Source organism: Meleagris gallopavo, chromosome 3 (assembly GCF_000146605.3).
Source record: "Meleagris gallopavo isolate NT-WF06-2002-E0010 breed Aviagen turkey brand Nicholas breeding stock chromosome 3, Turkey_5.1, whole genome shotgun sequence".
NCBI lineage: Eukaryota > Metazoa > Chordata > Aves > Galliformes > Phasianidae > Meleagris > Meleagris gallopavo.
This window is the reverse complement of record NC_015013.2, coordinates 11577486-11593225: the sequence shown is the minus strand read 5'-3', so window position 1 is coordinate 11593225 and position 15740 is coordinate 11577486. Positions and strand designations below refer to the sequence as shown.

The following is a 15740-nucleotide window of genomic DNA, read 5'->3' as shown; positions in this document are numbered from 1 at the left end:
TATTTTTTTTTTTTTTTTTTGAAGGTTGCTGTGTGTGTCAAATGCTGTGCAGTAAGCACTTCTGTTATAGCTCTTACACCTGAGAGGAAAAACTGCACGCTTACTTCTGAATGGCCTCTGCCTGCAGCCTGAAGGACAATTCCAGTGCAGGGCCTACCTCTGTATTCAACATGGCAGGCACAAGCCACCACTTACAATTTAGTCAGAGAGGCAAGCAACAGAAAATAATTTGTGAAAATTCAGTCTTGTTGTCCATCAGGAGAGCTAAATGAGAGCCTGAAGAATAACACTGCCCTGGAGATTCACACAGGTGTAACCTAGAGACCAACAGCACCTGAAGCAGCACTTGAAGGTGGGCAAGATGTCTGCTACACTTCCTGCACATCAAGGTGTTAGAAGTTAAGCTGGTCTGACAGCTCCAGGCTTGTGGCAGCTGTTAAAGTATTGCATTTCCTCAAAACTACCCAACATACCAAGAGAAAAAGCTATTTGGAAAGAACGTTTGAAGGAGATCTCACTACTAGCACGTCCTGTGAAGGGCCAAACTCCAAGTCACCTGTGCTCCAATTCAAATTTACCAAACCTTTTTTCCAAGTGACTCCTACTTCAGTTTTCTCCTTGTTGCTTCTCACCTTTTCTTCCCTCCAAAACCTTAGTGGAACCCAAAAAAAAAAAAAAGAAAGCATTCCTCCTTACCCTGGAATACAGATGCAATGCAAATGCGAATTTGATGCCTCCCCACTTCAGTTTTAAAATCACAGCATTATTTGAGTTAGAAGGGATCTTTAAAGGCCATCTAGTTCAACTCCTCTGCAACGAACAGGGACATCTACACCGACATCAGGTTGCACAGCCCTGTCCAGCCTGACCTTAAGTGTCTTCTGGGACAAAGCATTCACCTCTCCGGGCAGCCTGTTCCACTGCCTCACTGCACTTAGTTTCAGGCTCTTATGTATCATTTACTAAAAGCTGGTATCATCAATCCCTGTCTTAAAAAGACTAAATGACTATGAGAAGTGTTAAAAAAAAAAAAAATCAACCAAAAGATCTTTGGAATTAAAACCAAAATCAGCCCACAGAACAATCCCCCTGATGCCTCCACAACTCTAAGTCAGCTGACTAATTCCAGCATAAGTTTGGAACCAATCAAGTGGGAATTCATTATCTACTAAAGCAATTAAAAATTGACTACTTGTATTACACCAGACTAGGAGTAAGAAAAGTAAAAGAAGTTCAGGCCAACCACTTTGAATATAGCTAAATGTCACTGCCAGCATTTCAATCCACCTCACCACCCACTCATCTATCCCACATTTTCTAAGTTTCATAACAAGAATGTTGTGAAAGACTCTATCAAACGCCTTGCTGAAGTCAAGGTACACAAGATCTACTGCTCTCCCTATATCTACCCAGCCAAAGACATCATCACAGAAGGCTATCAGGTTGGTCAAGTGTGATGCAGAGAGTTCAAAATAAAGCCATACACCCCATATTTACTGGAGATGGCAAATATGAAGAAGAATATGAAACCTAAATCTCACACTAACTATGACATGGACTTTCATCAAGACATAGTCACGAAGGATTTCATTAAACAGAGCTAAAGTTACTATAATAAAAGAATATTGCAAGGATTAGAAATGAACTTATAAGATCCAAAATGCTGCTTGCACTTAACATTTATTATCATTAGTGAAGCCTTTTTAATGAAGTTTTCATACTTTGAAACCATGTTCCTTCACTCTTCTACACATCTGAAGGAAGCCATAAGAGAAGTCAAGCCTGAGGAAGAACAACTTATGCCTATGAGGACGTTTGTCCGTCTCTCCCCTTAGAAGACACCCATGAACAGCTGCAAAGGAAGGAGATCCTAGTGTCTTGACTGGCTAACACTTCATGACGTCTCTGGTCTCCCAGCTAAAGATTTGTGAAAAGTGATTTGCATCTCTCATTTGCAGTTATGTTGTATCAAAAATGGTACAATTAATAACATTTCAGGGCAAATTCTCCTGCCTCTCACATATTTCAGCTGTGACAGAAATTCACAAATGACTCCATACTAGCATGGCTAGGAATGGCTGTTGCAATAATACTCATTCTTAAGGGCACCAAAGAATTCTCCTGAAACCTTTAAAAAACTTTCTACTTGTGACTGTGCATTTCAGACACAGTCACCTCCCTTCTTGAAAGGGAGGATGCCATAAATGGTGCTGTTTACACAATTAAACACACAAGCACATGATCTTCATAAACTACATCAAGAATCAGAGTTGTTCCTTTAGCAACCCTATTTTTAAATCAAAACATGCAGAGGGTGGCTATGGTGGAGATTAATGTTCCTCCATGCTTTTCAGTTTTATAAAGCTACTTTTATAACATTCAAGTAAATTGAACAGTGACTGACATGAAGAAAATGACAGTAATCTATCACTATTTCACATTTCCCACTAGGCTGATTCAAATAGTTATTTATGAACCTTACACTTCAGTGGTCACTCTGATGACTAAACCATAAATTAGAATGTAAAGTGAGTATAAATTTGATTTTAGAGTAACAACAAATTGTCAACTAGGTGAGATATTATTTAATTTCTATTGATATGCTATGAAAAGTCAGCAATAACAAAATGTGCTACATCATAATAAATCCCAAATCTAGCAAAAAATGATCACTATATCTTATTCTTGCTTGTGCCTTTAAAAACACACTATGTTATGCTCAGTTAGTTTCAAATATAAACTCTTAATAATGTCAGATGACATCATTACTTATATTTTCAATTAAACAAAGAGCAAGAATGATTCTTCTGCCCCCACAGTGCATGATTAAATGTGACAGCAAGCACATATTAATATGAAATTTGATTCTAAGTATACTATGGTTCTGATGAAAAGTTTACTTTTAAGAGACACTCATCGGTCCCTCCCAACTCAGGATATTGTACAACTCTGACACACTATAGAAATTCTGCAAAGAACAACAGTTCTCCGTTTATTAGAAAAACTTTTCTTTGGGTGCACTGCTGGATGAAGGAATGACTGAGCAAAACCAAAATGTTGTAACCAAAGCTTCAGGAAGTCTTGAAGGAACTCATGGCTCAAAAAAGTATCCTGATGAACTCATTTTCCGTTTTAAGATCATTTTTTGCTGAACGTTCCTCTGCCTTACTTTGCTGTTTTGACTCCAACAAATACATACATTATAGAAACATACGTATTTTTATACGTATGCAGCATAATCATGCTTTGAAATTGGAAATCTAGTAGTGCAACAAATGAAATAATTTAATGTAAGTTTCAATTTTAGCAGTGTTAAAATGTGAAAGTTGTGCTGAAATCTTGATTATTCCTAACCTTTCAAGTGCATTTTTGCTACAATCATTGCATGGAATGATACAAAAATGTGATCCAATTTCAAACTTCTTTAGCAGATACATTTTGCATACGGGAGAAACCCCTTCAATTACTGAATTCAATTAGAAAAACTTTTGGCTTCAGCAATAACCAAAGCCCTTCTGTATTATTCTGGTTATGTCCTAGTGATAAAAATATCCTTCAAGGAACAACCTTGAACATTCATAAAGATAGGTCAAGCAAATGGAATTGAATACAACAGTTTATAAAATATATTCACACTAAGCATAAGTTTTATATGTTTGTAAAGATAAAATATATACATGGAGATTTTCATATTCAGAAAAACCCAGTGGAACTTGAATCAAAAGCGTACTAGAACCCCACATGCCTTTACTGTTTCTGATTATCTTCCTGGCTGAAAGATTCACACCTACACAGAAAGCATTTTAAAGCAAGAATTATATGTTACACTGTAAATTGAAATACGGCTCTTCAGGATTTCTCTATTGTGAATTGAGAAACATTTATTATAATATTTACTATAATATTTATTTGATTAAGTAGCAAAGTGGAAGAAAAAGTAGCATATTAGAATGGTTGTACTGGTAGAATTAGCAGAATCCTTCATTAGAGAAAATAACAAGTCTTGTCTATTTTTTTCATTGTTGTCATGCTCTTGATTAATGTATTATACTTTTATTACTGCAAAACAGACTGGTTTATGATATTACCTGTTGGTCACGTACAAGATTGTTAAAGGTATGTCTGGAAGTACTGGCACATGCATGTGTTTTATGCATGTTCAAAATGTTTACTATCAACCAGTGAATGCAAAGTGTTCTTACAGCTTTACAACTTTACAACTACTCCTTTATAACAAACAGCAAGTGTGTATAACATCAACAGATTAATCAGGACTGCCTCTTCTTCCTACTCTTTTGAAGGTAGTTGAAATATCTGATATTGAATGACAATCTTTAGGGTAAAACAAAAATTCATAGGATTTGAAACAAGATGCATGCCATAGAGAAGAAAGAGTCTCCTCCATCAAGACTCTTGTTTCAGAAAACTTTTTCAATTATCTACAGTAACTAGATTTGTGCAAAAGAGTTAAGCTCTATTTTAAAATCTGCCCCAGATCTATTACAGCTGAGACGAATAGAAGGAATCATGTCTTCTTAAAGGAAAAAGGTTGAAAGCTTTTATTTTAGGAAGACTTATCCACCATCTAACTTAGAACTGGTCTTTTTGTTTAGGCTTATAAAGAGAATCAAATTCTACCTGTATGAAGTTGGGGTACCCCAAAAGTTAATATGCTATGAACCATTCCCACATCCAAGTTAGGCATATAAGACTGGTATTTTCACCCGTTTCTAGCGTTTTGATATCTTGACATTGAGGTCTTTTCAGAAAGAGCTTGTTCTTACAAAAAAGTTGTGCCAAGTAGGTCCTAGTAACAATATTTAAAACCATAAATAAAATTTATTACCACATCAGTCATCCACTTCACAGCAATATAGTTACCATAGCAGCCTCACTAGTATTTTTCCAACTTATCGAAGTTATGTTTATATTTTCACTCACAGCCAGAAAAATTTTCTGACACGTTGACATTTTATTAATTAAAATTCCAAACGAAACTTATCTATAGCATTTCATTATGGGAGATCCCATCTCCACAAACTGTTACTATTACGATGCAAAGTTCTGAAAGTGGCAGAATTGGTCTCTCTACATTCTTATCTTTCACTACTTGTTTATGATTTTCTCCTGACTTCTTACTTTTCTGCATAACAGATCTGCATATATTGCCTATTCAAGTTCCTATCTACATACAGTACCGAGTGGAAGGGACAGAGGGACAGAGATACTATAAATGCTACTCAGACCATGCCAGAGAAAAGTACTGCCAGTGACTCAACTTTTTTCCAGGAAAAACGTATCACCGTGTTTGGAAATATAGTTAGTCAGCATTTACTTAATTCGCTTTATGATTTTCATGTTCTGATGTTGTACAGTGTATCTGGAGCTGGGGAAAAACAACCAGAGAAGGCAAGACTATGTGGAGAGATTGTCACAGCCAAACTGTGATGCAAGAAATAAGGAATGTGAAAGTATGCTCTGAAAGTAATGTCTCCTTTATTTCATTATGTCAGCCCAAGACATCAGAGGCAGATGTTGGTGGAATGGCAGTAGAAGTTGAACGTTCCCATCAATATTCCATTATGTTTTGTTGCTGTGGGACAGATGGCAGCAGAGGGGCAGTCTGACAAAATGACATCTGACACAGAATTGTGGAAGAAGCAAAGGTGTGGAAATAAATTCCTCCACGTGGAAAGAAGTGGCACTTGTTGACATTTAATGAATGCTTGCTGAATGCTTCTAGAGACCAACCAGTGGATGTGAGCACAGTGAGACGGTGGTGCATCTCAGCAGTGGCAACAGTGACAGTGGGCCACTTCCACAAATGCAGATTTTTACTAGTGGGGCATGTAGGCTCTCTTTTATCACTGGTGGAAATATGTAGCTAATGGTGGTGATCAATGAGGAAAGGTATTTTGTGTCTGAAAATTTGCTTATAGCCTTATTGTGCTCTTTGTATCTGTTGTAGTTTCCATGGAAATAAACAGGAGGCTTTTGAAGCGACCTACATAATATACATGAGCTAGAGGAAAGAGATTCAAAGGAAATTGAGAGCAGAACAGAAGAACAGAGTGAAGAGAAAGACAAAGGTAGTAAGATAAACAGCTGAAAAAATAACACAAGACATACAAATTTTTGGGATTTAGGATGGACAAATTTTTGTATGTCGTCAGGCTACTGGAATAAGCATCCCTAAATCCTCATTGCAACCACAGTGGATAAATGAATTCTTTCTATCCTCACAAACCCAGACATACAAAAACTACAGTTCATCCAGGGATGTTTTGCACCAGGACCTATTTTTTCCATCTATAATAGCATAAGCCAGTTTAATGAGATGTATACAACTCTTAGATAAGATAACAGAAGTAAATGTACCTGCCGATGAATAATCTCTAGGTTTTCTTTTGCCTTATTCACTAGTTCTTCTATTTTTTCAGAATCCTTTATACTCTTGTTTTCTCTGAAGGCGTCTCTTATCCTTCTGATGGCGTATGTCCTAAATATAAACAACAAGACAACATGTTTATAAACGTGCCACAGTTTTATGACATTTCAACACGCCATAAAACATACTGAATTAGTTCAATAAATGTACACATGTGATTTTTTCAAAATATATATTTTTATTTAGAATTTTGTTGGAGCAGAAATAGTGACCACATTAAAAAAAAAAAAAAGTAATTTTACTGAAATCTGTAGGAAATTCTCATACTTTCCATATCAGTCAAGTCACAGAATGATAGAATGTCTTGGGCTGAAGGTGACTTTAAAGATCATCTCGTTCCAAACCCCATTAAATCAGTCCCTATAGCTCTGCTTCTTACTGCCATAAACATACTATTGCATCCCCAGCCTGGTTAATGCAAAGCTCAAGATATTAAAAACAAACAAAAACCCCAAAAACAACAGCAACAAAACCAGAATGAAAAAAATCATATCCCAAGTGATTTTTCATCAGTGTGATTACTTTTATTCCTAGAGCTCTGGAGCTCTCAGTGGTAACTGCTACATGCATTATGCATTATTACCAGTTCTGACTTTCCAATCTGGCAGTCACAGGTAGAATCATGCATTGACCATACCAAATAAGGCTGCTTCTTTGTTATCCCTTCCTTCTCCTGACAAAGCATATTTCAACTTTCAGTCCAACACCTCCTCAACCATTTCATCCCTCACAAGCAGTAACACATATGATCTCTGCAAGCAGGGAGAGCTTTTGATTTCTCCTTTCAGAGAGGAAGATCCAAATGTGCAGTCATCTCTGAAATTGTCATCTTTGTCTGAAGCCAATAAGAATCTTTATGTGGTTTGCAGAGTATTGCTTAATAAAAAATAGTGCCCATTTCAATAATACAAAATTTTCAGACTCAGCAGTACATACTTTTTATTACACATTTGCTTGAAGGTTAGAAGGAGAACTGGCCTTTTGCTCAGCTATCTTGGTAACATTCTACTTCTCTACTACCTGGTCAGTACTATTTTTAATACAGAAAATAAAGCCCTGTGTGGGGCACTAGAATAAAAAAAGGATGCTGACAACACCACTATTAGTGTAATGTTTCAACAACTGTTTTCAATCCTGTGTACAAGTGAAACATGAGATGCAAAATTGCTTTGAACATGATCATGAAAAATCCCACACGCTATACTGAAAAATAAAATAAAAATTGGAGGAGGTTACAGAGAAGGGGAAAGGAAGAAAATGAAGGATCACCAGGCAGTGTCACTCCATGCCATTAGATGGTGCTCTCCAGCTCCTAATGCAGGCACCATCAGCCAAAAGGCATATTTTCTCTTTGAGCTCATAAATAATACATTTCAATCACAAGAACCAGGATGGTTATGGAGTCCCACCCTGCTGCCACACACCGGCAGATGGTGTGCGCTTTTAATTAGGGCCTGTTCACCTATAATGTGACACTGGGGTGTGCGAGTGAGCGAACGTTTGTATGTGTGAAGTTAATAGAATGTATTAAATATGGAAGCTCATTCTCATCTGCAGCTGGTGTCCTAGAAATATTTGAAGGGGAAGCTGCTTTCTCCTAGGAATAAAAAAAAAAACACAACAAAAACCAAACCCAAAACAACTCCAAATCATTAAGAGGCAGTGTAATTTTGCTGCTTGATAATGGATGGATTTCAAATCATCCCACATATCTATGTAGGGTTTAACTGTGCAGAAACATAATATTTTCTGCAAGAAAGGAAGGACTGATAAAAGATACAAGGTCTTAACATAATTTGTTTTCTTAGCTTAAAGGAAAAGGAACAACAGCAATCAACAATAAAACAGTAAGTATCCATTACTGGTAACAAGTCTTCCAAAATGCAATACAAATAGGTATACTATCTTAAGAAAAAAGAAAAATAGATGGAACTCAAGTAAATTCAGCATACATCTACAGACTGTATTTTCCAATTTGTACATATGGTGTGTTAATTGTTCTGTTTTCTCCCTCTTTCTCTCACTACACCCAACAGCCACTTAGAAAGAAAATAAATGTAATTAAAAACTGATAGTTTCTGACCATAGATAGAAAACACGTTGCTTTGTTTTTCCTCTGAATTTCTTTAAGTCTTTATAATGTAAACACTCAAATGAAGCTACTTCATAGACACTTAAACACAATTCTCCAGCTTAATCGTTACTCTTCCAGTGTACTCTAAATGTGCTCCAAAGAACATCTCTATATCACAGCACTACTCTTCACTAAGGTTAGATTCAAAGTGCCACTTAAGATAAGGAAGAGCTGAACTCAGACCTCAAACCAGATACTAAACCTGACTGTACAGTAAAGTAACCATTCTTCCCCACTTTCTATAAACTTGAGTTGGGAAGCAGCATCAGTTTCAAGTATCAGTGCTCTCCACAGTTCAAGAGTAGAGTATATATTAAAACCTAGTACTAATGTGGCCTCAAGTGCATGAACAACTGATTTCTTTCGTAAACAGAGTAACGCATGTTGCAAGATGCTGCAAGCATATACATGGTATGAACAAACCTAATTCTTTAGACATATCTGTCTTGTTAAGAGCACTACTCTCCCAAATTTCTGGGTGATGAAGAGAGACTGGTCAGCTGATCAACTCCCCTGATGATGGGTATTTTCAGTTAAGTAAACGTGAGCACCAAAAAACCAATTGCGAACCATTTGAAGGCACAGCCAGTAGTGAAGAATGCATGTCTATCTTCATAGAATCTAACAAAAATCAAACTTAAAACAGCACTTCTTGAAGACAGGGAGAAATGGATAAAAAGCATACTGTAAAGTTAAACAGTTGCAGAACTCATGGATGCCAGCCCAGTGTCTGACACAGGTCTGACCCAGTCCTACTTGACATACTACAGAAGCCCAAGGTACAGTGAGTAAGAACCATACATTTATTACTATTTTCCTATATTGATGAGCTCAGTTGGCTCTGCATGAGACTAGATGAGCATTAGCACTGAGAAAGAGGAAGGAATAAAGCGGTGCTGATTCAGCTGGGTGCAGTGCATGACAGATCCCACTGTTAGAGAAGCTAAGCAAAGCAGATAATTAACTGCACTCTTCAGGGAGAAGGCAATGAGAGAGCTCCCCAGAGAACTAGAATGGGAAAGCAATCCTGCCTACACCAGACACAAGCAGATCTTCTATCTTTGGGAAAGGTCCTAGAAATGCAAGAGTGCTCATTAGGAAACATCGTTACAAATGAAAACTCAAAGTGCACTTCACAATCTACTATCTTTCTCATCATTTTCTGGAAACAGATACTAAAGAACAGCTAAAAGATGCAGTAAGATTCTACAATTCTACGTGTGATTCTAAACCCTTTCCTTTTCGTCATCAAGCCAACTGAAGTTTTAATAGAATCACAGAATCAAGGTTGGAAAAGACCTTCAAGATCATCCAGTCCAACCATTCACCTATCACCAATAGTTCTCACTAAACCATGTCCCTCAACACAAAATTTAAACGTTCCTTGAACACCTCCAGGGTCGGTGACTCCACCACCTCCCTGGCCAGCCCATTCCAGTGCCTGACCACTCTTTCAGAAAAGTAGTATTTCCTAATGTCCAGCCTAAATCTCCCCTGGCACAGCTTGAAGCCATTCCCTCTGTTCTATCACCAGTTACACGAGAGAAGAGGCCGACCCCCAGCTCACTACAGCCTCCCTTCAGGTAGTTACAGAGAGCAGTAAGGTCTCCCCTGAGCCTCCTCTTCTTCAGACTGAACAATCCCAGCTCTCTCAGCCGCTCCTCATGAAGCCTGTGCTCCAGACCCCGCACCAGCTTTGTCGCCCTTCTTTGAACCCGCTCCAGGGCGTCAATGTCTTTCTTGCAGCGAGGGGCCCAAAACTGGACCCAGTACTCAAGGTTCGGCCTCACCAGAGCCGAGTACAGGAGGACAATCACTTCCCTGTTCCTGCTGGCAACACTGTTCCTGATGCAAGCACTTTTGATCGTATCCTCTGTGAAGACTTCCCAGCTAACTAGTGATAACAGCATCCAAGCAAGAATGTACAGTTCAATATATTCACTTCACTAGTTCTTATGTGCACACACTCAAAGACTTTTTACAATCCTTACTTACATGTATCCACCGCACAATTAACTCCCAATTAATTCAAAGTAATGTAATCAATGTGTAATAGATTCACTACAATGGCTTCAGACCAAAGCTGCTGCAAGTGGATGGCTACACAAGGTAGTGAATGTGCACAAGCACAGAGCTGCTCTGAAAGTAACACCTCCTATATTTTATGATGTTGACCCACAACATCAGAGGTAGATGTTGGTGGTATGGCAGTAGAGGCTGAACCTTCCCATCAGCATTCTGCTACATTCTGTTGCTGTGGGACAGATGGCAGCAGAGGGGCCGCCTGACAAATTGGCATCTGATATGGAAGTGCATATGAAGCAAAGGTGTGGAATTAAATTCCTCCAAGTGGAAAAAAAATGGCACCCATTGACATGAAATGAATGCTTCTGGAGATCAACCACTGGATGCGAGCACAGTGAGGTGGTAAGTGATGCATTTCAGCAGCGGCAATAATGACAGCAGGTCATCTCCACAGGTGCAGATTTTTAAGAACGTGGCATGCAGGCTCTTGTTCATCACTGGCAAAAATGCATAAATAATGATGGTGATTGCTGAAAAGAGATGTTTTGTGGCTGAGAATTTGCTCTACCAAATTGCATTATTGTCTTCTTTGTAGCTATTGTAGTTTCCTCTGAAATAAGTAGGAGGCATTATTTTCGGAGCAACTTAGAAAAGAGAATATTGGTGGGGCTTAATGTGAGAACAATGTCAAGGCATTAAGACAGATTCTAAAGGAATGAATGTTATCTGCTAGTGTTAAGAGACAGCAGTGTACCCGAAATAATAGCAAACCCCACAAAATTATGATTAGAAAAGTTTTTTTCCTAATGCTCCAAGAGCCTATCTTTTTCTTTGCCTGAAGCACAATTGAAAGCCTAACATGAGGCCCCATAAAAACAAAGCCTACAAGAAATGAAGTCTGAAATAATGGTTATTAAATAAAAATGAAATCACAACAGAGTTACTTCAGAAAATAATTGCTCTTTGGGGATTTAGGCACTTTATTTCAGCAGTGTTCACTTATCTAATCTGATGTCTAACTAGAAAATAAATTATATAAAAAAAAATAAAACAGTTTCCTTTCCAAGTCCTCACTCTTGTACCTTTGTGCTCTACTAAACTGAAATGTAAAAAAAAAAAAAAAAAAAAGTTAGAGAACTGTGCAGGTGCACTTTTAAGCACTGCAACTTCAAAATAAATCTGGCCCAATAATGTTAAATTATTAATGAAGCAGCACTTCGCATTTACCAGTATCACAACCTACTGAAGTTTTAAGTTGCATTTCAAAGACAGCTTTACGTATGTCGACATTTCTTCTTGGCAACAGCATACAAATAAAATCTATTAATTGATCACATCACAGTTAAAGTTGTTAAAGACAACACACAGCTAAACACTATGGCTATGATGATTTGTTAGTCAGTGAGTACTCACACAAAGACAGAAGAGGAGGACTGTGATACACAACCTGGGCAAATAAGGCAGACATCACTGGGGAAGCTGCTGTCACTCAAGATTTTCAAAATAGGAATAAATTAAAGTGCATTTTTCCTTTCTGGCTTAAGTTGTATTTAACAAACAAAGGTGAGTGATCAGCATCTAATCTCTAGCAAATCCATAGTGGTTAAATATTCTGAAACAAAAGTATACTGTGCTTTTACTTAACTAGATAATGTGCAGAAGGGAGATAATGATATACAATAAAAAAATATAATAGTGAGGGATTCTTCCTGTAAAAGGCAACTGTTTCCTTTCACTAACTGTATTTTCTTATAACCTCCTCCCTTTCAATCTATTGGATTGGAACATATATTAATTTATGGCAAGAGCGATATGAATTTTCAAACTTTGCCACTGTTACCAACAAAACGTGCATCAAATGGTATTTCCCTAAATGAATTTTCAGCATTATATCTAATTTAAAAATTGAGAGTTTTTAGAATTAAAAAATATCTGCAGAAAAATTAGCACCTTAAACTTTTGTTAGTAGTAAACTGGAATTACTAATATTACTAATAATAAATGGTACAGGCTGCCCAGTGAGGTTGTGAATGCCCCCTTCCTGAAAGCATTCAAGGCCAGGCTGGATGGGAATCTGAGCAACCTGGTCAAGAGGGAGATGTCACAGCACCATTTCGGTCAGAAAGGAGCTGGAGAGACCTCCAGTCCCACCCCCTGGTGAAAGCAGGGTCAGCAATGGCATCAAGCCATGTTCCTCAGGGCTTTGTCTTTTCAGTGCTTCAAAACCAGGATGGTGATCAGACCACTCCTCTGGATAACATGATGGCTTGCTTACACATCTTTGTGTGGAAAAAAATAACTTTCAGCCAGCCTGATAAATTCTTTTTACTTTATGCCTTGTGTCTCTTGTTCTCCTGCCCAGCACCTGTGGATTCTCTGGTAGGCTGCTATTAGTTGCCTTCAAAGTTGTCTCTTCTTCAGGATGAAGAACAAGCCCAGCTCCTTCAGCCTCTCCTAACTGAGGCAGGTGCTTCAGCTCTCAACCATCCCTTGGTGATTTCTGCTGGACTTGTTTCACATTATCCATATCCCCACCTCACAAGAAAGACAAGACTAGATATGGCCCAGCAAGCACTGAGTACAAGGGGATGATCATTTCCCTCTATTCACTGGCTGTAAAATTGTTGATGCAGCCCAAGGTATTCTTGGTCTTTCTTGCTGCTCAGGCCCAGTTTGCTGGGAACCCTGCCCCTTCACAGCACAGCTGCTCTCCAGCTGGTCTGCCCTCACACTGTTCTGTTGCCATTTTTTTTCACATTTGCCCTCACTGAATTTTGCAAAGTTGCTGCTGGTCTATCCTTCAGACTTCCCAGGTGCCTCTGGATGGCAGCCCTACTCAACTGCATTAATTCATTCCCCAGTGCAGTGTCACCTGCATGAATATGCTCTATTTACTTCCCCCAGGCCATCAATAAAGACGTACCCAAACATCATCTTTATGTCCCCAGAATACTATCACTGCTATTCACAGGTACTATGACTATTTCTGCAGTTCTTTGAAACATTCACTTTTGTTGCTATACTTCTAAAAATAAAAGCAGTTACTGGTTTAACTGTAAGTGCAAAGAATCTCTGCAGAAGGGAGTGCTTTTCATAAGGTTGTGGTCAAAAGAAAAAGGGAAGATGTCCAAATGAAAGAGATCTTTTAATCTTAACTGGAGTTGTAACTGCAATGTTATATTGCAGCAGAGGTTTTAAAAAGGGGGTTACCACTGAAGGACCAAATCAAGTAAGTTGTTCAGTTAACGAGGCACAAGGCAGGGATGTGCTACAGGAACTAGAAACAGAATTCGCTACAGATGAAAAGCATCCCGATGGCCTCAAATGACAAATATTTCTCTGCTGAGCCTTCACTACCCAAGATCCTGGCAACTCTTCATCAGGACATCAGGGCAGCTGAGCAGTCCAATTACCAATGCCAGGAAACGCAAACTCAAACCCTGACAAAGCTGATTTCTCTCCTTCTTGGGATAAATATATGCTACTCCATTTGTTATGCTGCTATTTATAAGCAGCTCTTAATAAAAGTCTAGCCTGCTGTGAACTGCCATTAGAAATTCCATTATATTTTTCCAGAAACACTAGAATTTCAGTCTAACACTTGCCAAAATTTCTTTCTTCACCACTGTCTAGGGATTGCCTTTCATTCAAAAGAGAAATCATCTGGTTTGTGACACAGGTAACGCAAAAATGGTCAGCCATACTGCAGTTGTTGGCAGTGCTAACCATTCATTTAGAAACCAAGTGGGTACTGAGCAGCCTCACTGGCTGGAAGCATTTCCCACTTGTCAGCATTTTTGAAATGAAGATTTAGATTTAACAAATACAGTACAGTACTCAATATTATTCCTTTAATATGGAAATGATAAAAATGCCAATTCCTTGAGGGGAGAAAAAAAAAAAAGAAGGGGGAAGAAATCAAGTATGTTGATAGCATACAGGTTTAAAGTTACAACCGAGACACCTTGAATTATGACAGACTTAAAAGACAGTTTTCTGAAGGTTTTCTGAGCAGTCGATTGACTGGTTCTTTTGACAAGCTAATAATTATGAGTACAAAACAGACACCTAGAAATTTTACTTGGCAAAGGCAATCCTCAAATTCTATTAACTATTTAAATATCATAGATTCACAATGAATCTAGTAATGGAGATCATACTGAAATTAGACAATCTGATGATCTCATGACAAAGAAAAGAATAAACCAAGAGTACCCCTTATCAATCAAAACCCTTAACAATCCATACAAAATAACAGACTCCCCTGTTCTATCTGCTTACAGATAGTTCACTAGAAGTTACGTGATTCAAAAGATTGTCATTCCTCTCCATATTTTATCCTCTCATCCATTTCTTTGATGTCTGCAGCTTATCTGAAAGTCTTTGTTTCTTAAAGCACAGTCAGTAGTGACAAATATTCCCCACTGGACCTCCCATCACCATATGGCTCACTGACCTTCCCTCATTTATAGCACAGCATTGCACGTTTAGCTTAACAAATTCGCAACATCAATTTTGACAATAATGATGGATATTTGAAATTACAACGTAATACTAATCAGCACAGAAAATTCTAATATATGCAGAGCTCATTAGTCAAATCTAAAGTTAAAAAAAAATCAATTTGGAACGTGTAACAAGATCATCATCCTACTTTTTGCCTACAGAATACTGAATATTACTATTAGAAATTTGGGATTGCAAATATAGTGCCTTTGAACAATACATAAAACGTTTCAGGAAGCTCAGGCACAAACTATTGTGATTATGGTATCAGAGGCTCTGTAGAAAAACAAGAAACAAAAGCAGATTTTTTTTTTTAACATAATGAATACAGTAATTGAAAAGCTGTGTTCTGTCTTTCTGTATTTTCTTCTATTTAATTAGTTAAACTTAACTACATAAAGTCCAGATGTTAGAAGTTAAAGGTGAAGATAAAGCTAAGGGAAAGGCCAGTAATTTTTAAAGAGTTTTCCAATCAGCCTCTTCATATTTTCTCTTAGTCTTATGCTATGTGGAAAAGAAAACAAAAAAAACAAAACAACACCTTTTTTTATTGAGTAAGTTTAGATTGGTACATTAATGTATCACAGAACATTCTGCATTTCAAGCCAATAATGTGGTCCCCACCCC

At 37.8% G+C, this 15740-nt stretch overlaps 1 protein-coding gene across 3 annotated transcripts in view; it reads right to left on the bottom strand.

Moving 5' to 3' along the window:
- LYRM4 (LYR motif containing 4) overlaps window positions 1-15740 on the bottom strand; it is a 79735-nt gene that overhangs the window by 52255 nt on the left and 11740 nt on the right. For all 3 annotated transcript variants that reach the window (XR_002113004.2, XM_019613760.2, XM_010708400.3), the window contains exon 2: window positions 6379-6499. Coding sequence is in view for 2 of the 3 variants with exons in the window: in XM_019613760.2 (XP_019469305.1) it covers window positions 6379-6499 (121 nt within the window). In the remaining variant the exon portion in view is untranslated. The remainder of the gene's footprint in view (window positions 1-6378; window positions 6500-15740) is intronic.